This window comes from Magallana gigas, chromosome 5 (assembly GCF_963853765.1).
Source record: "Magallana gigas chromosome 5, xbMagGiga1.1, whole genome shotgun sequence".
Classification (NCBI taxonomy): domain Eukaryota; kingdom Metazoa; phylum Mollusca; class Bivalvia; order Ostreida; family Ostreidae; genus Magallana; species Magallana gigas.
This window is the reverse complement of record NC_088857.1, coordinates 32,993,346-33,020,878: the sequence shown is the minus strand read 5'-3', so window position 1 is coordinate 33,020,878 and position 27,533 is coordinate 32,993,346. Positions and strand designations below refer to the sequence as shown.

The following is a 27,533-nucleotide window of genomic DNA, read 5'->3' as shown; positions in this document are numbered from 1 at the left end:
ATGCCACAGGAATACATATATATAGTGTGAGAAGATTTGGAATTGAAGATCAGCATTATATATCTTTTATTGTAAAAACCTTGTTGTTAAACCGTACAAAAGATATTTTAATCCATATTTTAGCAATCACATCGTTTTTTAAAGTCCTATTAAAATAGGCTAACTGTTATTGATAATGCACTGCATAAAGTCAAGAGATGAATATGTCTGTAACATAGATTGCTCATCATTATATCGTACTTTGGCGATGCCACTGTTTGAGCTTTAAAATCGACCATTACGTGACGAGGAATTTATATTACCAAGAGAAACGTCAACTAAATCATGGAGAATACTCTATTTGGAGTGATTAATCTGTCATTTTGACAAGTCAAGAGAAGACAATAATAGGTAAGATACCCTTGATTAAAAGCCCTTTTTTCGAGTTATAGCAATTAAGTTTTATATCTGAGATGCAAGATTAATAAGTAAGTCATAAAGCCGGAAATTAGAATAGATGTATCGATACTTCATTCTAGTAAATGAGAGCACAGTAACACACTTTTCAATTTGATACGCGTGCATGGTTCATTATTACTTGAAAGTGACATCGACATTGATAATTTTAATTATTACAGATACATTTTGCTTATCGTTTGTTATTAAAAGTGTCAGAGTTGTCATGTTTAGGAAAAATCAATCAATCAACCATATTGTGTTATCAGTAAGTACTTGATACGAATAAAGTACTTGATACTAATAAATTGATATGGTTCTGAGAGAGAGAGAGCACTAGAGCAAAATGGTATCTTTATTTATCGGTTTCAAACGGGTAATATGTTCTTTATAGTTTTTTTGATGTCCTTTTTAATATTAATGTCGTCCATTTGATGAATTACTAATCGTATTTTTTGTTCATTGGTTCCCCAAATGGCGATAATTGGTCATAATTATACTACAGAGGTTAAGATTGCATTATCATTTAATATTCAGTCATTTTATAGTTAGAACATGCAATTCTAGTACCATAGAAAATAACTTAATTTAGCTTAACAGTTTTCTAATGTGTGCAAGCGTACATATATGTAAGAAGTAATATGATTGCAAAATATCTTGAACATTCAGTCTTTATTTATATGTTGAAGTTTGTTCTCATTTTATATTTGTTTGAATATAGATATACAAGGGTCTATTTGTTTCTCCTGAAATCACAATAACACCATACAAATTATTGCTCACTTGACATATAATTCACAATTTTACAACTGCAATATTTCAACAACTTGTAAGTGGTCATGAAAAACTGAACTTTATTTATTTTACAACGATTGATAAACAAGTTCTACAACTTATATTAATATCTCTCGTTGGCACGGATGTTAGCGCGAGGGGGTCATTGGTGTGGGAAGAAGCCGGAGTACCCGGAGAGAACCCACGTGTCCAAGCGGGCGACCGCCAAACCCTATCACATACGACCTCTGTCGATCACGGGGATCGAACTCGGGTCGCAGCGGTGAAAAGCGAGTGTATTGTCCACTACGCTACCTTTATTGTGTGGTCATGAACGTTCTCTATATATATTATATTCTTGTACATAAAGGAAAAACCCTTTCATCACAAGTCTTGTACATATCGCTCAAAAAAGTGTCAGTACTAATAAAAAAATTTAAAAAATAGTGTAAATATCATGATCACAAGCCATATTTAACAAAAAAATGACAAACATCTTATTGATGTTTTTCAACTCACTTTGAAAAAACTTAGTAAAACAGGCACCTGTATTTACATAGCATCAATATATTTCTTCTTTCATCCTTTATAATGACATCTGTATTTCCCACATGATGTAAGCGGAGTAAGTTCAGAATAATGAAATTTAACCAGTAAAAGGAAACCTAGCATACATATATGTCTGATTATTTTTTCCTTTCTGCTGAAAACTTTGCGGTAATTAACCAAAAACTCATGGTTTCTGTCAAAAACTCCTGTCTTGCATCTACTCAGAAACAATAAAACCCAACAAAAGAGTAGACCAGTTCAAGACAAAATCAATATGGATGCTGTATCAGCTGTGCTTGTTGTTTTTCAGCACTTAAGTACCAATGCCGTTAACACGAGAGGTGGTCCTTCAGTGGCAAACTCTAGTAAATTCTAGGTGACGGGGAGAGGGTGCGCACCTCCCATTTTGGACCCAAATTATTGCATCTACAAATGCATGGAATAAAACTCCTATAAAGTTTCCCAAGCGACAGTATAGGAGAGGGCTTCGGTGTACACACTAGCTTGAAGACGATAGAAGCGCACGGGAATGCCGTTGCTGATAGCCTGTTTGTCTGTTAGTCTATCTGTCATTCTATTCACAAGGCCTACGGAATGCCGAAGTAATATCATGAAGTAAGATTTTTAAGCACTATTTCGACCCTTCTTTTTTTTGGTGCTCTTTTTGATAGATTTCCGACTTTTAATAAATTGATTTTTTTTTAAAATAAAAATTAAAAAGAGAACTAACTTGATAAAACTATTAGATATTCCGATTGCTATAAAAATGATATTCACAAGACTTTGCTTTTAAAATCCGACATTTTATAATTTAAAAAAAACCCACTGATCTTAAATTAAGGCAGATAATCTCATATCGGTATTTTGAATCTTCTTTATGTAAATGTATGATTGTATAATCTAATGAAATGAAAATATTTGTTGTTAAGTGCATAGGACAATGATTTTTAATTGATATTTTTTTTTAAAATTAAACCCTATTACATTAATAAATCAGAGCTCACTTGTTCCTTGGGTTTGGTGAATTGTAGTAATATTATAAAACAGTAACCCCATGTCCCCGAAATAAAATTTAAAGAAAATAGATAAAAAGATAATTTCCGAGGCAAGAGAGAGCATTAAAATCAAGCATGAAATTCAAGTTCAATGATACATTCATCTTATAGTATATTGAACCATTTTTAGTAAAATGTAATTAAGAAATCCTTACAATCCTATTTAGGTTGTTAAAGTTATTCATCATTAATAGATACTCTAACATGCAGCTTAGACGGATGCAAAAATGCTACAATGGCACTAGTATAATTATCCGAAACAATGTTTAAGTTGAATCAATGAAATGTTTGGTTATCAGAACCAATACAAATTATTACAGTCTATAACAACAGCTTTTTTTTTTTTTTTTTTTTTTTTTTAAATACCATTTATTGATTCCTTATAAACAAGTACATAATAACATATCAGAAAATAGCATATGGTGAAAACAGATTTACAATATATATCAGGTTTTTATAAACTAAAACTATACACTGTATATGTATATGAGATAATCAAAAAAAAAAAGGAAAAAAATCAACATATGTTGAAAAAACGTATACGATATATATCAAGTTTTTATGGGGAAAAAATGTTACATGTACAACAGCTTGACTAATGCGATATGAAAATAAAATAAGCCATTTGCAAGATAAACTTTTTGATTAGAATATAATTTAGAATCGTTCTATATATATCAGAAGAATATAAACAGTTTCATGTTTCTTTGAAATCAGTCGTAACTTTCATATCTATAAAATCAAAGCGTTTCATTTTGACATGTTTCCCCATCAATTTCCGACGAAATTGAAAGCCAATGTTTTCTTACGTTCTAACGCCAAATCAAATTAAGCTAATTTATTAAGTTCAGTGATACGTTCCTCTTATAGTATATTGAACCATTTTTAGTAAAAGGTAATTAAGCAATCCTTACAATCGTATTTAGGTTGTTAAAGTTATTTATTAATAGATACTCTAAAAGTTGTTTAAATTAGTGTAAATTCTTGATGACCCAAAATTGTCTTTTCAGTGTTCGTTTTCTGCATCTAATCTCATTCAGTAGGTTAAATTCAGTAGGTGGGTAGGTTAACCATTTATAGCAGTCAAGTCGTTTTCCTCTCGGAATTTAAAATCCTGTGAGTGTTTTGCTCAAATCATATCGGAATTTAAATTCCTATAGGGAGTTCTTTTATTCCAGTAGAAATTCTAAATATCCTACAGGACAATTCTTTTCCTGTAGGAATATATTTTTTAAAGGTTAATATCTCACCCGAGAGGTAAAATACATTAATAACAAAGGTGGTTTACAACTTTTTAATCAACGGTTTATCATATTGCATATTTGAATGTTTCGATACATGCAGCTTAGACGGATGCAAAAATGCCACAATGGCACTAGCATACTTATCCGAAACAATGTTTAAGTTGAATCAATGAAATGTTTGGTTATCAGAACCAATACAAATTATTACAGTCTATAACAACAGCTTTTTTTTTTTTTTTTTTTTTTTTTTTTTTAAATACCATTTATTGATTCCTTATAAACAAGTACATAATAACATATCAGAAAATAGCATATGGTGAAAACAGATTTACAATATATATCAGGTTTTTATAAACTAAAAATGTACACTGTATATGTATATGAGATAATAAAAAAAAGAGGAAAAAAATCAACATATGTTGAAAAAACGTATACGATATATATCAAGTTTTTATGGGAAAAAAATGTTACATGTACAACAGCTTGACTAATGCGATATGAAAATAAAATAAGCCATTTGCAAGATAAACTTTTTGATTAGAATATAATTTAGAATCGTTCTATATATATATCAGAAGAATATAAACAGTTTCATGTTTCTTTGAAATCAGTCGTAACTTTTATATCTATAAAATCAAAGCGTTTCATTTTGACATGTTTCCCCATCAATTTCCGACGAAATTGAAAGCCAATGTTTTTTTACGTTCTAACGCCAAATCAAATTAAGCTAATTTATTTGCCACTGTCAATTATATGCATCTATTGCATCAGTCAAATAGAACTTTGTGGGTAAAATATAATGGGGAGTGTTCCTTGCTTATTATCTCTTGACGATATCGTGAATTCCATTTTTAGAACTGACTTCATACAGGCCATGTTCGAGGAATACGACAGTAGCCTTCCACCAAACTTTGAGAGCAGTAAGTATATGTATTATAAAATTAATATCACAATGACTGATACGAAAAGATACAAAAACGACATAAAACCTTTGTAAAGTCCTTGTACAATTTGATGGAAATCAACAGAAGTTTTTACGCTGGTTCCAAAGCTTTAAAGTGATGATAAAAAATCAAAACATGCTGAGGATGATGCGTTGAGCTTGGCGATTACATTGAATTAATGTTCTTCATATACACAATAAAAACATTTAAACAAAAACAAAATTGCCGTCCCTTACACTGCGATAGCTTATGTTGAAACAAATTACCGTTGGCAGATCAGAAGAGAACATTTTTTGAACAAACTTGAATATTTCTGGTTTGTTGTTGAAACAGTCCTAGGCATCATTGATTTAAAGAATATGTGGTGTCTAAAATCAAGTGCGAACATCGCATGTTCTAAGTTCAAAACTGCAGTGACCTTGTATTATCAACTTCGATTACAGTTTCAAAAGAAACGGTATTGCAAAAGAGACACGAAGTAAATTGAATTATCTTACAGTAGTGGCGGAATTTTCTCTCTTCTTTTAGCTCATCAGGTAACATATATTTTTTAATTACTGATATATTTTTAATCACCCCATGATTCGTTCTAAACGACATTATAAAAGAAAATAATTAATAACACATACATGTTTAGTAATCTGACTGTATAAACTCTATGTAAAACAATTATCCACTAAGCACGCCACTCCGCCACTTTTCTACAGTGTAATTAAAAAAACCGTAAAAGAGATAAATGTTCGTAAAAGTACTCAAATAACCTTAAAGAACTCAAATAACATTAAATTACTGAAATAACTATATATATTTACGAAAATTGTTTCCTTATCATCCTGTCTGAATTTCTACTCATTGCGTTCATTGTTCTTTAGTTTGACACATTTAACTACTTTCTCGATAGAATATATTGAACCTAGTCTGTAGCTCCCGGTCTGAAAAAATTCGGATGGACGACCTGAGAGCTACAGTGCCTCCCATAGTAAAAAAAAAACTGCAATTTACGGCGCACAAAAAATTGCGCTAGTTGTGGACTGATTAACCTTATTCTCACACACATTCTGGGAAAACAGTTAGTACCATTAGAATTTTCAGACAATTTACAACTGATATCGTCACTTGCCCCAGATTATCAATTAAACATTTTAACCGACCTCGGAAAAGAAGTATATTAATTCACGTCGAGATCGAGAGTCACCATTTTTACACTTAAACAAACTGCTCCACTTCACTTTACGGGGCTGGTGATGGTGTTTAAAAAATATCAGAGGCAAGTGAAGTGACAATATCTGTAGTAAAATGTCCGAGGATTTTTTTTTGCAATCAAACATTTGTACAGAATGTGTTCGGAAATGAAATTAATCTGTCCCAAAATAGCGCATTTTTGGGCGCCGTAAATTGCAGTTTTTAGCTCACCTGAGCTGAAAGCTCAAGTGAGCTATTCTGATCACATTTTGTCCGTCGTCCGTCTGTCCGTCCGTCTGTCCGTCCGTCCGTCCGTCCGTCTGTCCGTCTGTAAACTTTTTACATTTTGAACTTCTTCTCTAAAACCGCTTATCCAATTTCAACCAAATTTGGCACAAATCATCCTTATGGGAGGGCGAATATAAATTGCAGAAATAAAAGTTTGATCTGTATTCAAAGCGGAGAAAACCTTGAAACTGTAGAAAAAGGGGGGTGCATTTTTAAAAATCTTCTTCTCAAGAACTACCGAGGCAAATTCAACATAGTTTAGCATAAATTATCCTTATGGGAAGGAAAATATAAATTGCAAAAATTAAGTGGAAATTTTGTTTCAAATCTGAGTTATTACGAAAATAATAATAAAGGAAATGCGTGTTTCAATCAGTTTAATAGCTTCGGGTTCGGCATCCGGTAAAATGATTCCATACTTCTAAAACGAGGTTCTTTGTTTAAAGCAGCCATGACATTATACGAAAAAGGGTCGATCTGACTATGATGAATTTGCTTGTTGTGCAACAGTTCGCGTATGAAGGGAAATTTTGAAACATACAAAATATATTGGTGCCGATTTTGTGAAGTAAATTGAGGCTAAATATTTCAATGCGTTGACAGTTTTCACACATGACGTTGGTGTTAGCTTGTTCTGATTTTCGTTTCGTTCTCATTATGCTTTGTAACCTGGAAACTATCGTCTGTATTTCGTGATTTTTACGTATCAAATCAAACAGAGACTTCGGTAAATCAAACAGTTAACTGTTTACCTGCGCAAATTAAGCAAAATCGGATGTAGGGGACGGGTACTGAAATACAATTCATTCTATCGGTAATTCGGCATTATCTTTTGCGTAATGGTACATGTAGATTAATGCAATAGGTTTTGTTGAGATGCTCGGCATTTTTTCGAGTTTATTCAGTTTAAATAGAGTTTGATATCGCTGACGGAAATATGTAGGTGTATACATGTATATATATATGATTCATTTCGAAAAAATAAATTGTGTTCTTTATTTGTTATACATGTAGTGCATGTTTCTTGTGTTTAATTGTTTACAATTTCTATTTACTAACCATATTTGAGTGTTAAGCTTCGAATTATAAGCAAGATACAGCGATTTGCTCACAATTCTATGTTTGTACACAGATCTTAAAAACTAAAGCTTAAAAAAGTAAAATATTTGTCAATATATATTAAGAAAATTTTCAAAGTCTGTTCTTCCAGAAACCAACTTTAACAACTTATTGTATTGTAAACTTAACCTTTTTAGCTCACCTGAGGGTGGGGCCCCAATGGGGGGTCGAAGTTTAACAAATGAATATATAGAGTAAATCTTTAAAAATCTTCTCCTCAGAAACTAATCAGCCAGGAAAGCTGAAACTTGTGTGAAAGCATCATCAGGTAATGTAGATACAAATTTGTGAAAATCATGATCCCCGGAGGTAGGGTTGGGCTACAATGAAGGATCGAAGTTTTACATAGGAATATATAGAATAAATCTTTAAAAATCTTCTTCTCAGAAACTAATCGGCCAGGAAAGCTGACACTTGTGTGGAAGGATCCTCAGGTAGTGTAGATTCAAAGTTGTGAAAATCATGACCCCCGGGGTACGGTGAGGCCACAATGGGGGATCGAAGTTTAACATAGGAATATATAGAGTAAATCTTTAAAAATCTTCTTCTCAGAAACTAATCAGCCAGGAAAGCTGAAACTTGTGTGAAAGCATTCTCAGGTAGTGTAGATTCATAGTTGTGAAAATCATGGCCCCCGGGGGTAGGGTGGGGCCACAATGAGGGATCGAAGTTTAAAATAGGAATATATAGAGTAAATCTTTAAAAATCTTCTCCTTAGAAACTAATCAGCCAGAAAAGCTGACACTTTTGTGGATGCATCCTCAGGTAGTGTAAATTCATAGTTGTGAAAATCATGACCCCCGGGGGAAGGGTGGGGCCACAATGGGGGATCGAAGTTAAACATAGGAATATATAGAGTAAATCTTTAAAAATCTTCTTCTCAGAAACTAATCAGCCGGCAATGCTGAAACTTCTTTGGAAGCATCCTCAGGTAGTGTTGATTCAAAGTTGTGAAAATAATAACCCCTGGGGGTAGAATGGGGCCACAATGGGGGGTCGAAGTTTAACATATGATTAAATAGAGTAAATCTTTAAAAATCTTCTTCTCAGAAACTAATTAGCCAGGAAAGCTGAAACTTGTGTGGAAGCATCCTCAGGTAGTGTAGATTCAAATTTGTGAAAATCATAACCCTGGGGGTAGGTTTGGGCCACAATGGGAGGTCGATGTTTTAGATAGGAATAAACAGAGTAAATCTTTAAAAATCTTCTTCTCAGAAACTAATCAGCCAGGAAAGCTGAAACGTGTGTGAAAGCATCCTCAGGTAGTGTAGATTCATGGTTGTGAAAATCATGATCCCCAGGGGTAGGGTGGGGCCACAATGGGGGGGGGGGTCAAAATTTAACAAAGGAATATATAGGGTAAATCTTTAAAAATCTTCTCAGAAACTAATCAGCCAGATGTTTCTTTATAATTGTTAAGACTTTGGCCCCAGGACAATTCTTTGGCCTCCCGAGAAGGTTCATAGTTTGATGTACGTTTATATCTAATATATAAACTATTGTTAAGGATCATTTTGAGAACTGCAATACTCAACATATGATAAGACTATAAAATCATCTTGTTAGAAAAGGGACTAATGATTATAAACATAAGAATATCCAGGGGAAAATGGATTTTATTTATACAGGATCTACATGTATTATTGTACATTGTCCAGATAGTTTGTATTATGACTCCATTGAGCTGATTTTATCATACCTATTGTTCCTCAGGTGAGCGATGTGGCCCATGGGCCTCTTGTTTACTATGGGAGGCACTGTAGCTCCCAGGTCGTCCATCTGAATTTTTTCAGACCGGGAGCTACAGGCCTGCAGCTATATTGAACCCTGTGTGTAGTTACATAATGACATACCAATAGCACTTTAACAAAATATACAAAGGAAAAAAAACTTCAAGGCCGATAGAGCAGCAGACTAATATCATAATTTTTTTGTTCAAGATATAGAACAGGAGGCAAATCTGTGAGTTGTTAAGCCTCATGGAAACATAAATGACAATTAGTTGCTACTACAGCCTGTCCCTTGACTCTGCTTTCACCATGTTTTGCATAATATTTCGATAATCATAAATACCTTAAGGCTTTGTGCCCAAACTACTTTTATTCACTAAAATGAAAAAAGTCCAGATTATATGTATTGAAACGTTCCCTATACAAGTTTAAATACACAACAAGAAATAGAAAGTCCTCGGGGATTTTGCATAGCAGCATATATGAAAATACCCGGATGATAACGTTGAAAAATTGTGAGAGGTGTCCCAGGCATTTCAGAAAAGGAAAATGATTTAAACATTTCCCATCATAAATCTCCGTAAGACGTTTGTTCTCTCGTTTATTTCGTTGATATTTCTTCTTGTATCGATTTTGATCTGTACTTTTTTTGAGAGGTGTGTATATTTTCTTTAAAATTCGTCAAAAAGTGAGTGAAGCAGTAACCTGGGAAACACTATAAGTGGATCCAACTTATACCCCCTGTTATTTGTTCGGCGGTATAGTTATCGTGTCAGACAAACTTGCAAGGCATTATAACATACCTTTATTGAAACTGAGCATTAAGTTCAGTGTTCATTCTAAAAAGTTATTTCTATATTATTTTTGAGTAACCACAAATACTTGCGTAAGACCAAAACAATACCTTATGAATCTTTCCAAATTATTGTACGATTGTAATTGTTTTGTTCGAAAAATATTCTTTTATTGAGGGCCATACAAGAATTTTGTAATTAAGAGTCAATGAATTAGGGTTTCTTCGGACGGACAAAAGCACAAAGTACAAACAAGTTAACTTCTAAATAACTTTGTTTGCAACTAGGGGTATCTAAAACACCTCACAGCCATACCAAATTCTCAAATCAAAGACATTTCATTTTTATATGTGCAATAACAAACTTCATTTCTGTTATCGGTAAATTGAATTCGTAGTTCATGCTCAAATATAAACCTAGGGTTATATTCCAGATGAATCAACGAAGGTGAACATGAGTCTCTACGTCAATAGCATTGATTCCATCAGTGAACAGTCTATGGTGAGTACGCCATGTATACAGACATGCCGGTTCCGTCAATACATTCCCGTAATAAGTGGCTGTTGGTGCAGATTATCTGTTAAACATCAAACACATCGTGGAAACATTACTGCAAAAGAGTAAAATTATATAGTTTAATGCAACTACGCCGAGTATCGATTATATGATAATGGCGTAAGATATTCATTACATCATGGCTTTTCTATCGCGATTACCAGGATCAAAGAGAGCAATAGTAAATGCGATGTTTTACTATCTAATCCCACCTTTTCATTGTAGGACTTCACAATTAACGCTTTTATTGAACAAGAATGGTGTGATCCGCGCCTGATATTTTATGGAATGATAATGGACGAGTATTTTGAACTGGACTCAAAATTCATGGTCAGAGTCTGGGTTCCGGACTTGTACTTTACTAATGAGAAGCGCGCTAACTTCCACGTCGTCACAGTGCCAAACAAAATGCTCCATCTTTACAACAACGGATGCATCAAATACCGCCTACGGTAAAGTTTCGTTTTTGTAATTTCAAAAATCGATTACAGTTATGGACGAAACACTTAAGTCTTTTTGAATCGTCCAGAGAATTCTCTGTAAAACAACTAGTGTTACGCTGATATGAGAAATTCACACCCAATCACACGCCTTGTACACACTACTGTAACAGCAATATGATGTTAAAAAAGTCCGACAGATTATGTTATCTCTTTTTGTTGTGAATTTAAATTAAGTTTTTCATTGAGGGAGTTTCTAATGACAGAATCTAGCATTTTGACATTTTAAGCATTAAACTCCTGGAACTGTAGATGATTTATTTTGTACATTGAAGTATTGAATCATTAGCATCGAAAGTTAAAGGGCCATGGTCACAATTTTGGTCAAAAATTATTTTTTTTCCGATTTTAATATTTATAATGCTTCGGAAAGGCATTTTAATAGGCACTATACGCGAGTTACAGAGCTTGAAATTCTTCGCTATGTAAACAAAGCGTTTGTTTATATTTTGAATGTGGAAGTAAAAATTTCAGTTTTAAACCTAAAACGCATTAAACGTTAGAAACTGTTTCTCTATGCTTAAAATAGGTAAGAAGATAGACAAATAAGCTGGAAAAAAGATTTTTTTACTATATATAGTATATTGAACCCATGTAAACAAAAACAGTGCACGAGAAAAGAATTGTGAGCCCTGTATCTTGCTTATAACACTACGAATGATTCTCAAATTGTATTGTATCATTAGAAATGCATTTCCAAAGCACTGTAATTATAATAAAAATACAAAAATAAAATATAGCTAAAATCGTGACCATGCCCCTAGCAGGATCAAAGTACTAAACGGTTACGGCGTTTGTATGAAGTGTAAGATGGTAAATATTTGAAAAAAAAACCCCAGTAGATCTGATATCAAAATTGTTAACACGTTGAAGACATAAAGATTTCTCCCTATTATTTATTGATACAACTAATACAGTTTGCAATTGTTCATATAACTAAAACGTATACATAATTAAAAAAAACCTTATATGATATACGAACCGCTTTTAAAACTTCATAAATGTATATTTACATTCCATATATATATATTTTGCATATAAAGTGTGTGGAAAATTACCGCATATAAACCACTATAACACAGGCATGGTATTCAACGGTAAAATGATGACTTTTATTATAATATCACAAACGTTAAACGATGTTTTTAAAGTGCAACGTCACAAGCGAAAATTAAAGTTAAAACTTGTGTCTGCTACAGTGGCTTTCCATTAATTTAGCCTTACTTATAGGATAATACAGTTATTTTGAGGTGTAAATCACATTTACAAAACAGATAAGTGGATAAAAAGAATATTATATAAGCATTAAACCATTATTTTTTTATTAAAGATATACCCTCAGATATACTCATATTTTACAAATTTTCATAACGCGCGTTACACAATTTGTACACACTACTGTAGTAACATGTAAGAAACTATAAATATTTCATAAAAGTGATTCATAGGCACTAATGTTAAAGCATTTAAAAAAAGAATCTGAACTCTGGTGTTAAGATTGAATTACTTTAGCATCTGCTAATCAAAGAAAATAAAAATTGAAAAAAGTAGGTTTGGGAGAGAGAGAGAGAGAGAGAGAGAGAGAGAGAGAGAGAGAGAGAGAGAGAGAGAGAGAGAGAATGCACTCTCGCTTTATATCAGTTAATCGTTTAATATTTCTCATATCTGCAATATCTGTAGGAAAATATACCGTATCGTCTGTTAATCGTATCCAGTTTTTCCCTGTCCATTAATGTTTATTGTGTCTGTTGGATGCTCGACATATTAATTTCCGGGTCGGCGTTTATTAAGTTTATTGTTTAGCAGGAAACCTTTCAGATATCACAGAGAATATATCGTGTAGAATTTCTCTAATAACAATGCATTAATGTGGCTTTGGATTTAATTTATGTTAATAAAAATGAATTCTATAAATCCGCATGTCTCTGAATAACGTTGTACTATCTACTAAAGTTATATCAGAAATGTCTCTGAATAATGCTGCACTCTCTACTAAAGTTATATCCGATATTGTTTCTAAGTTCATTGTAATTATTATATAATTATCTTATTTATTGGAATATCTATAATAATAACCCAACTGCCGCCCAGTGTAATTGATTCCGAAAATGCCGTTTGTATTACTACATGTACAATCTATAATCATTATGGCAGTCAACTTTGCATTCAATGCTCACAGAGAATGGATATGCCGCCTGGCTAATCCTGATTTATTCATTAAAACAATTACCACAAATTGAAGTATGAACCATTAGATATATCATTATGATTAAATATCGTGTGTCATAATTGTATTCAAAGAGGAAGGGGTATATGGGGTTTGGCATTTATCATGTGTAATTTGGTTTAACAATTTATTATATTAAAAGAATCAAAATTTACAGTAAAACTTTCATTATATAATTTCAATGGTAGAAGATATGAGGAAAACAAAGGAAATGATAGTTGATAATCATAGCTTTAACAGAACTCCAGATTTTTCAACCAATCGTATTACGGTTTTATGAGAACTTTGGGAGTAATTACTAGGATTGTTATGTAATGAAGTTAATCGTCCATTTTCTCCGTAATTGGTTTTGAATAAAACATCACATGAGACATAATGGTATCTCATTTAAACTTTTGCAGAAGGGCGAAATATTATGTCATACATAATGGATATAAACCAATAGATCGACAGTACAATAAACAGAAAACACATCCGTGGTAACGGATGAACAGATTAATGATTGAGACTTTTATTAAATGGTTTTTATTGGATTCAGGTTTTACGGTGTATCGTTTATGACACACAGAATCAAATTATAAATCTATGCTATCAAAATCACCTAACCGGTCGTGTCAATTGAGATCAATTTGCACGTGGAAAACTGAGTCAGTAGAAAACATTCAAAAAATGATGCAGTAACGAAGAATCATTTAACTTGGTGGAGAAAATTTTTCTTAAATTGTTGGTTTTTGCTGATTAGTGGGATGTATTTGCGTACATGCGTCAGTGTTCAGTTTGGAGAAACAACTTTGTCTAAATTTGATTTTGCCGAGGATGTGTATTCGTAGGTAAATCCGTCTTGTAAATAATAAAAAAGGAAAGGGATGAATATTAGTGATGACAAATCTTGTTTCAAATCCTTTTGTATTTCATACATGTATCATAGCATACTGATGTTTTCATGTATTGTGTCATTAAAGAATTATTTATTCTGCAATAAAATACACGCTGTCTTTGATACAAATGCAGCTGTTCCAATATTGTTTCATTCTGAGTTAACTGCCCATATTTTTTTTTATCCAAATTCAAAATATGAAAGCAATACGAATACAACAAAACAAAAATGATTTAATCTTTAACTTCAATTTCTTTATTTTTAGCATTTCTTGAAAAGTTTGATGTATTTTTCCACGTATAGATATCGCTTTGTAAAACCCCTGTCACACCGGAGCTGCGTTCTCGCGGCGATCCCGCTGCGTCCTTAAATAATGTAAAACGCCAAGGTAAACGCAGTAGAGTCTCCTACAGCGCCGTAACAACGCAACGGCATCTTCGTCCGTCGCAGTGGGATCGCCTTGAACATTTAAGAACGCCATGCGACGGCGCGCACTTTGAACATGCACAAAGTACGCGCCGTTGCTCGGCGTTCTGATAAACACGCCGTAGAAGCGTAGTGAGGTCACCGTGACAGCGCCGTAAGATCTCCAACAGCGCCACGTGAGCTCCGTCGGCGCGCTCAAGGAACGCAGCTAATCGCAGTGTAGACGCAGTGATAAGTCAATTGCGCTTGTACGGAGACCTCACGGAGTCCTTTAGGATCTCACTGCGTCTCTATCGTGCTATCAATGCGCATCCACAGCGTTTGAACAAGTTGTTTTCCATTTGGCTGCGTTCACACAGCGACCCCAAAGAGCTGTTGCTGCGTTCATCGCGCTCTCGTGACGTTTCTTCTGCGTTTATACCGCGCTCCCACGGCGTTTCTACTGCGTTGTCATCAAGACCACGAAAGTGTACAATAGCAAGCGATGTAATAATTATCAAACTGGATGTAGATGACTATGTAAAAAGTAGCATTTGCTAATATTCCAAGACCAATCAATGGACGTAGATGGAATTCATGCCATTTGGTTCTGATGTTTTCACATCTTTTCTATGTTTTCTAACAACTAATAACGGATTTTTTTTGTAGACTTGACTACTAAGAGTTTCATCCTAGTCCTTCACAAATTGTTTAGAAGTAACTGTTTCAATTACAATGTACCTTTTCATTAAATCAAAACAATTTTTTAATCATTTATTTACTAGTTGTAAATTTTTGTTTGTTTCCCATACAATTGTACAAATTAATATTAACCTACCAAGAAGTAAAGAACGTCTTGTGAGCGCAGTCAGCGCGCAGAGCACGCCGTGGACGCGCGGTAAAAACTCCTAGCAAGTCGTGAGCGCTCGGCGGAGACTCAGCGAGAGCGCAGTTAATCGCCAAGTAGAACTGCGTGGAAACGCAGTTACACGCCATGGGAGCTCCGTAAGAACGCCTCGGTCGCCGTCAAATTTTCAAATAAAACTGTACATTTTTTCTGAATTTTCCTTACGATCCTACGGCGATTCCATGAATTTTACAACGCGGTGAACACGCCGTGGGGACGCAGCTTGCAATTGGTGTGACAGGGCCTTAACCAACGGATTCAGAATCGACAGATGCAAATATAATTTGCATGATATGAATAGACTGACTTTCCCAGGATGAACATCTGTCATTCAGTCAACTGAATGTTAATCGAATGGTCTGGAAAGGTGACTGAATGGCACAGCTATGCCATTCAGCCACCTTTCAGTAATCATTCTGTCACATTTCAGTTGACTGAATGGCAAAGGTTCATTTAGTGTTTGTACACTCTTTTATAATATTTGACTTCAAGTTTTAATTTTCCACGTATATCATCTAGCTGATCGGTGTTAAAAATTAAAAACCAAAATTATGTTACATGTACTGAGAAATCTTACATAACATTCTACTTTTAAATAATCGCATCGTAACTCTTAAAGAGTAATTCTTTGAGATGAATTCTTCCAATAAGTTTAAGATTTGTACAACCTCAGACATTATATTAAAGCAACAATTATCCATTGAATCTCGTCAAAAATCTCAAGTTCACTCTGTATTGATATATAATGAAATCTTAGTCTTCTAGTTCTTATTCTGCACATTTTAAACTTAATTATTTCTGCATTAATCTTTTAAACGACTCAAATCTGCTTAATGTCAATCCCAAGATGTTTTCTGGAATCCTGAGAAAGAGTTTTTAATTAGTAAACTTGTGCAAGTCTCAACCTGCGAAGTAACGACAATTTTCACATGATATTGTATTATAATATTCATGAGATGGACGAGAAAAATATGATTTTGTTTATTCTATTTAAATTTGAAATACACATGGTCATTAATCTGACACGCAGACATGAAATAAACATGGCGTTCCTTAATTTATTTCGCTTCACGTTTCATAATATAAATGCATTTAAAACGTTTAAATCAGTTAAAAGCGAAATTGCCCTCCAAAAATTGGCAATGGGCAATCGTCGTTAAAACACAGGGACTGTATTTCGATCTCCAGGGAAGGTTTGTGTTTGAATGATTATTACAATTATTGATGCACATGAACTCGTAAAATCAAGAGACTTTTATACCGATAGACTGAAACTATCAAATAAAGACTTAAACATGCAAGTAAAATCAATAGGACAAAAGTCTACAGTCCTAAGTGTTTCCAATTTATGATGTATAATTCCAAATTTTAAAAGTTCTTAATTTTATTGCAGTGTTTCCCTGACTGCTTCATGTCCAATGAATCTTCAAAAATATCCAATGGATTCCCAGAGGTGCTCATTGTATTTGCAGAGCTGTGAGCATTTACTTTGTTTTCATTATCTGTGTTCGTATTGTAATTAATAAGTTCATACGGAATTGAAATGATCAGCGAATGAACCCACTTTAAATTATTTTCAAAAAAGGGTAACATGTATCATTCTAAATATACAAGTATATTTGATTAAAAAATTGAGATTAAATTCACACGCTGACAACAAAAATTGACAGTTATTTTAACTTGCTGTAAAGCCAGGTTTTACATTACGGAATGGAGTGGGAAATTAAATCAATCACAGATATTGTAATAGTACTCTTAACATATCAATTCTCTATGACTGTCAGTGGTCAAATCAAACATCTAGTCATCTTGTCTCCAGCTCGCTTGTGATATTTGCCCATACTCATTACACTAACATTAATTATTCTGGGTAACAAAATATCAAGCTTTATGCATATTACATAAAGATCATTGTTATGCAACATGTGAAATAACACCATCAGCACGCTATATGCAATAAAACCGATGCTAAACAATGTTGCAGAATTTATCATCATCTGAAAGTTATAAAAATATCTATAATTGTAGTTGCGTATACCCGAAAAACCATCGACTTTGTATGGAAATCTGTCAAACCAGTTGTTGCAAGCAAGACAATGGAGCTGCCACAATTCACTCTGGTCAATGTCAATACAAGAAACTCTTGTGACGAAAATATTGGTATATTAGTAACTACAATTTTCATTTTTTTAAAAATGCAATTTTACCCAAAATATAATTTCATATATATTTGGTTTGGATGTTCGATGTTGTAATTGGATTATTCTTTATCATTCCAGGTGGTCCCGACTTTACCTGCATTCAGGTAGACTTCAACTTAAAACGTAACACCGGCTTCTACATGATCCAGATCTACATTCCGACCATCATGATCGTCCTTCTGTCCTGGGTCTCTTTCTGGCTCAGCATTGACGCCGTGCCCGCGCGCATCTCACTTGGCATTCTTACCGTCCTCACCATGACAACACAAAAAGGCGCCGCCATTTCCTCGCTTCCTAGAGTGTCCTACGTTAAAGCCATTGACGTATGGATGGCCGTCTGTTTGGCGTTTGTATTTGCTGCGCTGCTGGAATTTGCGTTTGTTAACGTAATGCAGCGAAGACAGCAGAAATTTGCTGACCCCAGCAGTTTTGTTAACAGCAGTAACAAAGTAAGCAACACAATAGTCTGTGGGGAATTCTTCCACCAATTGGTACCAGTCTTACTCCAATATATTTGTAAAGTTTCATAATAAAATTCATACATACCTTAGTTTTTAAGGACTCCCAAAAGCTATAATTTAAACTACATGTATTATAAATCCATTGAAATAATTTTATAAATAATTAATTGCAATCAAAGTAACTATTAAGCAAAAGTTTTCTATTACACATGTCTACTAGGATAACAAACGGCTATCCTTTATAATAGAAAAGTGTTCAAAGCGTGGAGTGGCGAACCTATCAAATTACTCTTAACAAATGTATTTGTCCTTTTCTCCCGAATTGGTCACCAGCTAATTGACTACAGATTCCCATTATGATTCGAAACAAGATCGGTTAATCTGGCAATTTGAGATATAGTAGAGGCTTTAAAAATATCTAAACTAAGTGATTCATTTGTCAATGTTAAGTTGTGAAATTAATTTTACATCTTCTTCTTTATTGGCTTGTTTTGGAGCATTCCTGAAAGGGATTTTGACCATCAAAATTCAAACATCAAGAAATATGAAACTTGTCTTTAATTTAGCAAGTAATATTATCATTACTTGCACCATTTTAACAAACACCTTTTTACATCTTTATTGATTTTTTCTATATACCATTAAATTAATTTTAAAGGACACAGAAAATATGATCATTGCTGTTCGTACATTGTCGTAAACAGTATAGTATAATGAGGTTACCTTTGAATAAAATTATAGAATTTGATAACTTCCTATTGTTACATGTGCCATAGTAAATACCAACGTTTAAAAACAATTAATAGGTCTACCTTAAACAAGCTGTTGTTTTTATGTTTATGATATGATTATAATTATTAACATTTTTCAGAATGAAGAAGAGAAGCAGAACTCAAACAACAGACGGTTAAGCAGCGGAAAGAGGGATGCCCAGCGAGTGGACAATGTTTCCCGGGTTGTCTTTCCTGCTATTTTCTTTGCTTTTTGTATAATATATGCTATTGTGTATATGGTTTGATTAAGACAATATTTACAATTTGAGAAGATAATTTATTTTCGAGTTTACTACATAACTACATTATCTTTTTTATTCGAATGTAGCTAACAGAAATCAGTATTCAATTACTAGTAAAAATCAATTGAATGAAAAAAAATTATTAGGATGCACACGAAAATGATGCAAAACATAGGAAATCAGAGAACTCACTTGAAGACATAAGTACTATAATTTTTGATTTTGATTTATATTTTACATTTAGGCATTAATTTGATTGCCAAACGTGAAAAACATTAATAAGTGTTATCTTATTGCATAAAATTGATTAAAAATGAATGGTAGCATAATTTGTTTTCAAACCAACCAAGTTAAACTAGATCTATTTATAAAAGACAACAGCAGAACACCGATTGGCGATTTTGGTCATGGCTTATTTATATTACAAAATTTATATAATTACCAATAGTTTAACAACCAACCTGCCACCCACTTGGTGAGCTGGTATATGACTGTACAATAAAATCAATTGTTCAATCAATGTCAATCAATCATGATAATCAATGCAAACAATGTTCAAGCAATACAATAATCACAATAATGCATGCAATCAATAGTTAAAGTCAATTATTGAAAATAATCAATGCAATTAAATGCATAAACAATAATGTATCATATATGTATATGATTAAGGCGGGTTAATGGCTAGGTTAGGCGGACCCTGGGAACGGTTGACCACCTAATCCCAAGCTTTGAGCAGGCCCTGGGAACAGTTGCCTACATCAAAGACGTGAGAAATCCTGCCATGGTGCAAATTCCGCCGTATCTACAAGCATATAAATATAAGCTTGCAAATACAGACCATACTTTTCTATAATATTGATCGTAATTATAATATCTTGTAATATAAGCTTCAGTTTTTCTAGCGATTCAGTTTTCTTCAAACTTAAGAAATTAAAAAGATATCATAATCTACTAAATCATAAATACAATTCGCCCATTAAAGGTAAAGCTTATTCATGCCTTGCTATTTTGGAAATCAAGAAAACGGTGCAATGTATCTTAATTGTTTGAAATTGTTAGAAAGTAATAGTTGTTCACCATTTAGTTGCAATTTTATGTTAAAACAAAAACTAAATAATAGATCACAAATATTTTCCGAGTCTTAAAATTGTATTTGATGTTAAATATGTTGATGTAAAGTTTATAAGGCGGCATGTATTAATTCTTTGTCAAAGAAATTTCCTGCAAATCAACATACCATTTCACCTCCATGTTATAATTCATAATGTTATACATCGGCAATTATGTCTACGACTTTATTTGTAGGTACATATATGAACTTTGGTAAATTTACTCCCCTTGTGGTTGCTTTCTGACATGTGCAATTAAAGGTTATACTCAAATGCTTTAAACACATTCACTCCAGTTTGATTCGTTTTATTTCCAGAAATCCTCGTGCCATTAGCTACAATGCTTACTCAAGCACAAATTAAAACGGTTTTTTTTACAATTGCCGTTAACGAAATTATAATGAGGAAAAAACTGGTATCTGTTTACGTCTGAACATAAGTAAAAAACAATTAGCTATTTGCTTTAAAATGAAATTAAAAACAAGAACATGAACTACACAATATTGTACGGATAAGCAAGCAGTGTTGCTGTTTAATGACTTAACTCCTTACAGGTTGTCTTAATTAAGAAAAGGTACCACAAAATTGTGATTAATTCATGACTTTAGGAGCAAGATAAAAAAGAATGCCATGGAATATAAATACACATATTCAACTCCATGCAAATTATTAAATTATTTTCATACTAACAATATACTGTGGAATTATTAAAGGTCGTGGAGGGTCAATTTTCGTGGCATGCGACAGTACCCTCCCCCACGAATTACCATCATCGACAAGAACAATATTTACTAGAACTTTTTTTGTCCAACAAAAAGTAAGGGCTTTTCGACAGCCCCTTTTTCCTTTTTATATTTAAAAAAGTCAGAAAAATCACTTCTTATATATTTCAAATTTTTTTGGTTTCAACGCCTATGTTTAACCTATTGCCTTATTCGAAAGTTATGATTAGTGCAATGTAAAAAGAAAGATAACTCCAGATTTTTACAAGTTGCTATACTTTAAATTTCTGTTGGAATATTTTTAAAAAATCATATAAAAGTAAGCATTCATTCCTCGGTCACAAAACTTATAACGCTGAAAGTGTTTATGCCTTACATTCTAAGAGCTATACTTTAAATTTCTGTTGGAATATTTTTAAAAAATCATATAAAAGTAAGCATTCATTCCTCGGTCACAAAACTTATAACGCTGAAAGTGTTTATGCCTTACATTCTAAGAGCAAGGCAAGATACTCTTTCGAAAAAAAAATTTGACTTCTTTAGGCCTTTAAAACCCCTATAAAGAGTCTGAAAAAGACCCATTGGACCATAATTTTAAGATTGTACTCTATTGCAAACAATAGACTGAAAAGATTTTGAAAATCGGAAGAAAAATAAAAAAGTTACAGCAAAAGGGCTGTTTTGAACGTTGACCCCTGCAGATCCCTAATGTTTTAAAATTATGTACCCAAAACCTTTTCCGGTTTGCGCATTGTGTGTGTCATTATACTTGTGAAATATTTTAATGTTTACTTGAAATTTTTTTGAGAAAACGTGAAACTCGTGATTTCAATTTAACATTGAAACTCCCATAGACGATGTTCATCAACCCATAGAACCAGAAGTACTAAATATTTTTTGTTGAGACTTAAAATGTATGTTAACTACTACTACGTTAACAATATCAAGGCGTCTTCTTAAATTTCTAAGGTCAAATGAATTTTTTTGTTTTTTCATCCCCCTTTTTCAAGTTTGAGGTCTAATATCTCAAAAACGATAAGATATGGAAAAAAGTTTACACTAACAGATTTGTACAACTTGACAAGATACATCTTATTCTTAAATTTGAATGCTCTTACTCAAAAAGTAAGTAAGATATTGCGTTTCATTCAATTTTTAGTTATTTCCTTGTAAAAACCGGAAGTAACGTAACCGAAAGTCCAAAACCTTACATGCGCGTGTCATCAACAATTGCTTTAAGACAGTTGCATAATTTTTTCAATATGTCTTTCCGTTTTCAAAAAAATCGCTGACACAAATCCTGTCGAGAATAATAATAAAAAGAAGACGAAAACAATAGGTCTTTTCGACAGAAAGTCGATAAGCCCTAAAAAGAGTTAGTTTTCTCACTGAAACCCGACGAATCCACGAAATAACATCCCAACTAATAAGCAAAAAATCACAATTCACTAAAATTAGCCCATACGAATTAAAATGATTCTACAGAAATACCTTTCATTCTCATTTAACGGCAAACGTAGATGGCTAAAACAAGCGCTATTGCTAAACCAGATCCAAGAAAAGAGCCAAGATAAAGAGACAGATTCCCTGCAATAGATAAAAAAAATATCTACAATGGATAAACTATTGACATATGGGCAACATTTGTTAGCTTGTTTATTTCTGTTAGAAAGTGGTCTTATGAACGTTACAATATAAATCAAAGTACTGATGATTTAATAGCCGGATCTTTAGGTCACCTAAACGGAAGGTTCAAATGACGTTATTTTTTCTGATCAACTGTTGTCGGTTGTCTATCCTTCTGTCCGTCCGTAATTTCGTCGGTCTGTGAACTTTTCATATATTTGACTTCTCATCCAGATCCATTGGACCAAATTTAATTACATTTGATACAAAACATCTCATTTATTAAACAATCTGATATAGAAGATCAAATTTCAGGAAGAATATTGATTAAACAATATATTTCTAATGAATTATATTGAAGAACATATACATGTATATTATTGAACAACAAAATATTATTTTTTTTTTTCAAAAGTGTCGTCTTTATATTCACAAGAGTGAAATCGTCGATTTGCAATTGATATTTTTTTTCAAATGAGATTTTAAATATAATGATGTAATTATTAAAAAAAGACTCACTGGTCTCTTGATTAAAAAACACAATTCAATGCCTTGTTATTACTTGACAATCAAACTTCCCCCAAACCTATTTATCATTTTGTTACGCAAATTTTAGCGTATTCTCTCTCTCTCTCTCTCTCTCTCTCTCTCTCTCTCTCTCTCTCACTCTCTCTCTCTCTCTCTGTCTCTCTCTCTCAGAAGATTATAAACGTAATCATATCATATATCATAGTTTGGTAAAATTATGTATTTCCTTATACCATTTTGTATTAATCTAGTTGCTAAATGAAAAATAGAAAGAATACCATTGAAGTATAAGTATTGTCATTTCATTAACTACTTACCAGAGCATTGTATTTATATTGGAAAATGTTTCAAAGATGTTCTTAACAGTTTGTTTTTAAATGTCATTAAGTTTTATTAAAACAAATTTAAACAAAACATAACTGAAATATTTTTTGAAATGTACAAGTTTTACCCAATATACATGTAAATAGTTCCTGAGAGGTTAGAAATAGAAAACTCATTGTTCAATGTGTCTTTCCAATATATGTACTTCGTTAAATTTGTTTAAGATTGAAACATTTCAATATCTATAACAAGAAGGAGTTACGTTAAAATATTTACATGTTGATTATTATACATTTTCATTTTGACATTTTTTAAAATTTAATCTATATTGAGTAGAACAAACATTTTTGATCATGCGATTTGGTTCCCTTTCCTAACGTACTAAAAAAAACATGAAAGAAATGAAAAACCCTATATATCAATCCAAGTCTTTTTAATCTTAAATAAGTCCCACTTTAAGATGGAAATATTTTTTGCTACCTTTTAACCTGAAAATATCTCTTAGTTGATGAAATTTTAAAAATTTAAAAATTTAAATTCATGACTTCATTACATTTTTTACATCGAAAACCTGAAACACTTATCATTATCTTAAAGTTATATCTCTACTCACTTTGATGGCGTTTCTTTAGAAAAAGTCCAAAACAGAGCCCGACTACTAAAGCAATGAGCATAAAGGAAGTTATGATCATAGCCGCTCGCATGAATAGAAATGTTCGTATATAAATAACATTCTCCTTATAAATCTACGAAATCTCAAAAATAAATCTGTTTTTTACTCTTTTAACACCTACCAAATTAACAAAAAACATCCTTTGTAAAGAAAAATTAGCTTTAATGGCTTTCAAAACACTTATTTTGATATATTCAATAACATAATCTTTCTCATTTTTAAGTTTCTACTTTAACAGGTGTAACACCAATTGTCTAACTTAAGAGGGCAAAGTACTGAAGCTGTCAAATATTTTTGAGAAAACAAATGACTTTTGGTCCTTCTTTTAAAGCTGATTGGTCCGATGTTCTATCAACTCTTACATACGCTTTAAAACCATTTCGTATAGTATGTGTATAATAACAGGCATTGTACTAGTTTCGACAAATCGACAAATTATAAAAAAATAAACCTGTGTACATTTTTCAGTAGTATTTCCAAAGTAACTTTGTTTACAAACGATGAATAAAATGCTGGTTGAATAAACCCAACCAATCGGAGGACGAAACCAAACAGTTCCCTTTTCTAAACATTTCCCTGATGCATTTTTTGTGCTCCCATTCAGAAACTATTTTATTAACTATAAATATAAAATATCTCTAAAATGAGACCGATTTCGCCGGTGCAAATAGGTGAAAGTCTACAACTTTCTAAGTTTAATGGTTTGCATGGAAAATATTTGATACTGTTTAAGCATTTGACAAAACATTTGACCAGCAGCTTTAAGGTACCTTACATCAAGATTTATACTTTAAATGACACTACAAGATGGTGTTTTGAATATTTTGTTGAAGTTTTTGTACCCATCGATTTGTTTGAATATTGCCATAGCTCAGTGGTTAAGGTATCAGAACAGCAGTTTACGAGTTCAAATCCGACTTGGGCATATTTACTTAATTACATTTCAAAGAAGAGAAAAACTGTCAATGTGACAGCAAACCGGGTTTTCTTTTCTGTGAAAAGTATCTACAGTAAAATCCATTGATCAACCCTGGCTACACTGTCACGAAAATTTTCAAATCCCTCAACTTATTCCTCAACTCAAATCCTTTAAAGAGAGTGCATTATTTTGAGGTCAAATCTCAGGACTTAAGGAGAGTTGGTGACGGTTGAACCTTAAGTGATAAACACTACGTATCCAGAGAAATGGCGTACTTTTTACGCACTATCTTGCCGAAAATGACTATAAAGTTTAACAGCTAGTTATTTTTTTTTTTTTTATTAAACATCAAAAATCAAAATTCTAGTTATATCCACACCTCTGTTACAATATACAATTTATCTTTAACTCAATAACTTTCTATCTTAAAAACGATAGGAGGAGTTATCCATACAATAGGTGTACCCATCTGGCAGCTGGCAGCTCGCCCAACCGCCTGCCATTTTCATTATTTTGATAACAGGTTATAATTTTTAAAAACTCGGTTAAAGTAATAATTGTTACCCAAAGTTGCATATGTTATGCCAATTTCACATTTATTCTTGGTGATAACTATCATAATCAAGAATTCCTTAGCTAATTTGAGAAACTCTTTTAAGGTGTAGATATGACAATTTATTTTCGTGTATGGTATGTAATCATTATCCTAGAAGCATAGAATTTTCCGTGATATCATTTTTGTGGCGTCAGCAATCCTCTTGATAATCTTATGATATCTACATTGTACAGTTTGTTACATCAAAATAATTTTGGATATGAATAATAGGAATTTGAATTTCAATATACCAAAGACGAACACCAAAAAAACCGATAGTAACTGGCTCTGAGTTACGTGTAGTTTTTTCCACATTGGAGAAAAGTGTGCTTGAAGAAGGCGACCAGGCATGTCCACTGTTCAGGACTTAAATATGATAGTACAATTACACAAAAGGGAGTATAAAGAGACTGTGTAATAATTGTGTTTATTTGATATCTATCACAGATCTTATTGCAATTGTATTTTTTCAAATATTTTAATACAAGAAACAAAAATGAATGTGTAACGAAATGAGAAACTGTTTGCCAGAGGCGTGATGCAATATTCCTAATGATAATATAGTACAACTATACTTGGAAATCCTTAAAACAAAAGTTTATACCATTTTCATAAGTTATAACATTTGTTTACAAGACCGGATTATTTCTTTAAGGGAAAAAAGATTTGGACATCAATGAAACATATCAAAGCTGTTTACCATTTAATTCTTTATAGCATGCATTTTTAATGTTGGCTTCTTTTCTTGAGAAAAACAGAACAAAATGACATTGACAAGTGCCAAATTAACAAACGCCGGTGAAAAGAAACTTTCACCACAAAGAACATGTATAATAGTTCTCCATTAAGCTAATTATTGCTTTATATATGATATATAATTGAACAAAATTTATTTGATATCATAGATTAAAATTTGGACAAGGTTGCAATAACAAGAGTTTCTAAAAATTCTATATCAGATCTGAAAAAACAGCAAACACCCCCCCCCCAAACCACTGTACCAGATAATAATGTTAGTATCAAGGTGACATTTTTGCAGCCGCTTAATAGTGGAGTGACAATACCATAAAAAATTGATTTTAATGTACCACCCTACCTTACGCCTTATTTGTACTTTTTTGGAAAGATGTAATATCAAGTAATAATTTTCCCCCGGTCGTAGACATTTCTATGGTCAAAATTAAAATAATTAAATGTCAAAGATCAATGACTGAAAATGACCAAACATATACAAACTGAAATAATATGTAAAAATTCGCGAATTATTTGTCAATTTTAAACATATTTATGATATTTAAGTTAAATATCTTTACATGTATATAAAGTAAGTATTAATTGTCACTTCAAATTAATCGAGATTTGAAAAAAAAGACCCAGGCAAATAAAATAGTTTATAACCTATAGAAGAGATGTCATGAAATATATTTTCCATCTGTTTGTCTCATTGTATGGCCTTGCTGGAAGTAATAGGACTTATTTCTCTATTTCTTGACGTTTAACCGATGTGACACAAAGCAAAGCTTTAAAAAAGCAGGATATTTCATGCAATAATATGTAATGGGTGCATAAAATTTTAATATGTATGTATTATTTAGACCCTGCAATCCGTGATTTTAAAATATGCTAGTTTAGTAATTTTTGTAACATTGAAATGTAAGCTATTTTATAATGCATTTTTTCTATGAATTTAAAATTGAAAATCACGAAAGACATTTGTATGCACATATAAATAACTATAAAACAAACAATTATAAGTAAAATTAATATTTTCG

At 32.5% G+C, this 27,533-nt stretch overlaps 1 protein-coding gene across 1 annotated transcript; it reads left to right on the top strand.

Moving 5' to 3' along the window:
- The first annotated feature begins 264 nt into the window (after window positions 1-264).
- Window positions 265-19,591, top strand: LOC105342699 (glycine receptor subunit alpha-2). The gene is made up of 9 exons (XM_011449724.4): window positions 265-390; window positions 2,069-2,373; window positions 4,913-4,977; window positions 10,548-10,615; window positions 10,895-11,121; window positions 16,979-17,061; window positions 17,614-17,745; window positions 17,865-18,235; window positions 19,119-19,591. The coding sequence occupies exons 2-9, from the start codon at window positions 2,288-2,290 to the stop codon at window positions 19,263-19,265; spliced, it is 1,179 nt and encodes a 392-aa protein (XP_011448026.3). The 5' UTR covers window positions 265-390; window positions 2,069-2,287; the 3' UTR covers window positions 19,266-19,591.
- Window positions 19,592-27,533: the final 7,942 nt, after the last annotated feature.

Bases quoted from the DNA above. Each gene is read 5' to 3' on its own strand.
- LOC105342699 (XM_011449724.4), top strand. From the start codon at position 2,288: ATGCCGTTGCTGATAGCCTGTTTGTCTGTTAGTCTATCTGTCATTCTA. The intron at 4,978-10,547 runs GTAAGTATATGT...GTTATATTCCAG, and splicing joins TCCACCAAACTTTGAGAGCA to ATGAATCAACGAAGGTGAAC. The intron at 10,616-10,894 runs GTGAGTACGCCA...TTTTCATTGTAG, and splicing joins CCATCAGTGAACAGTCTATG to GACTTCACAATTAACGCTTT.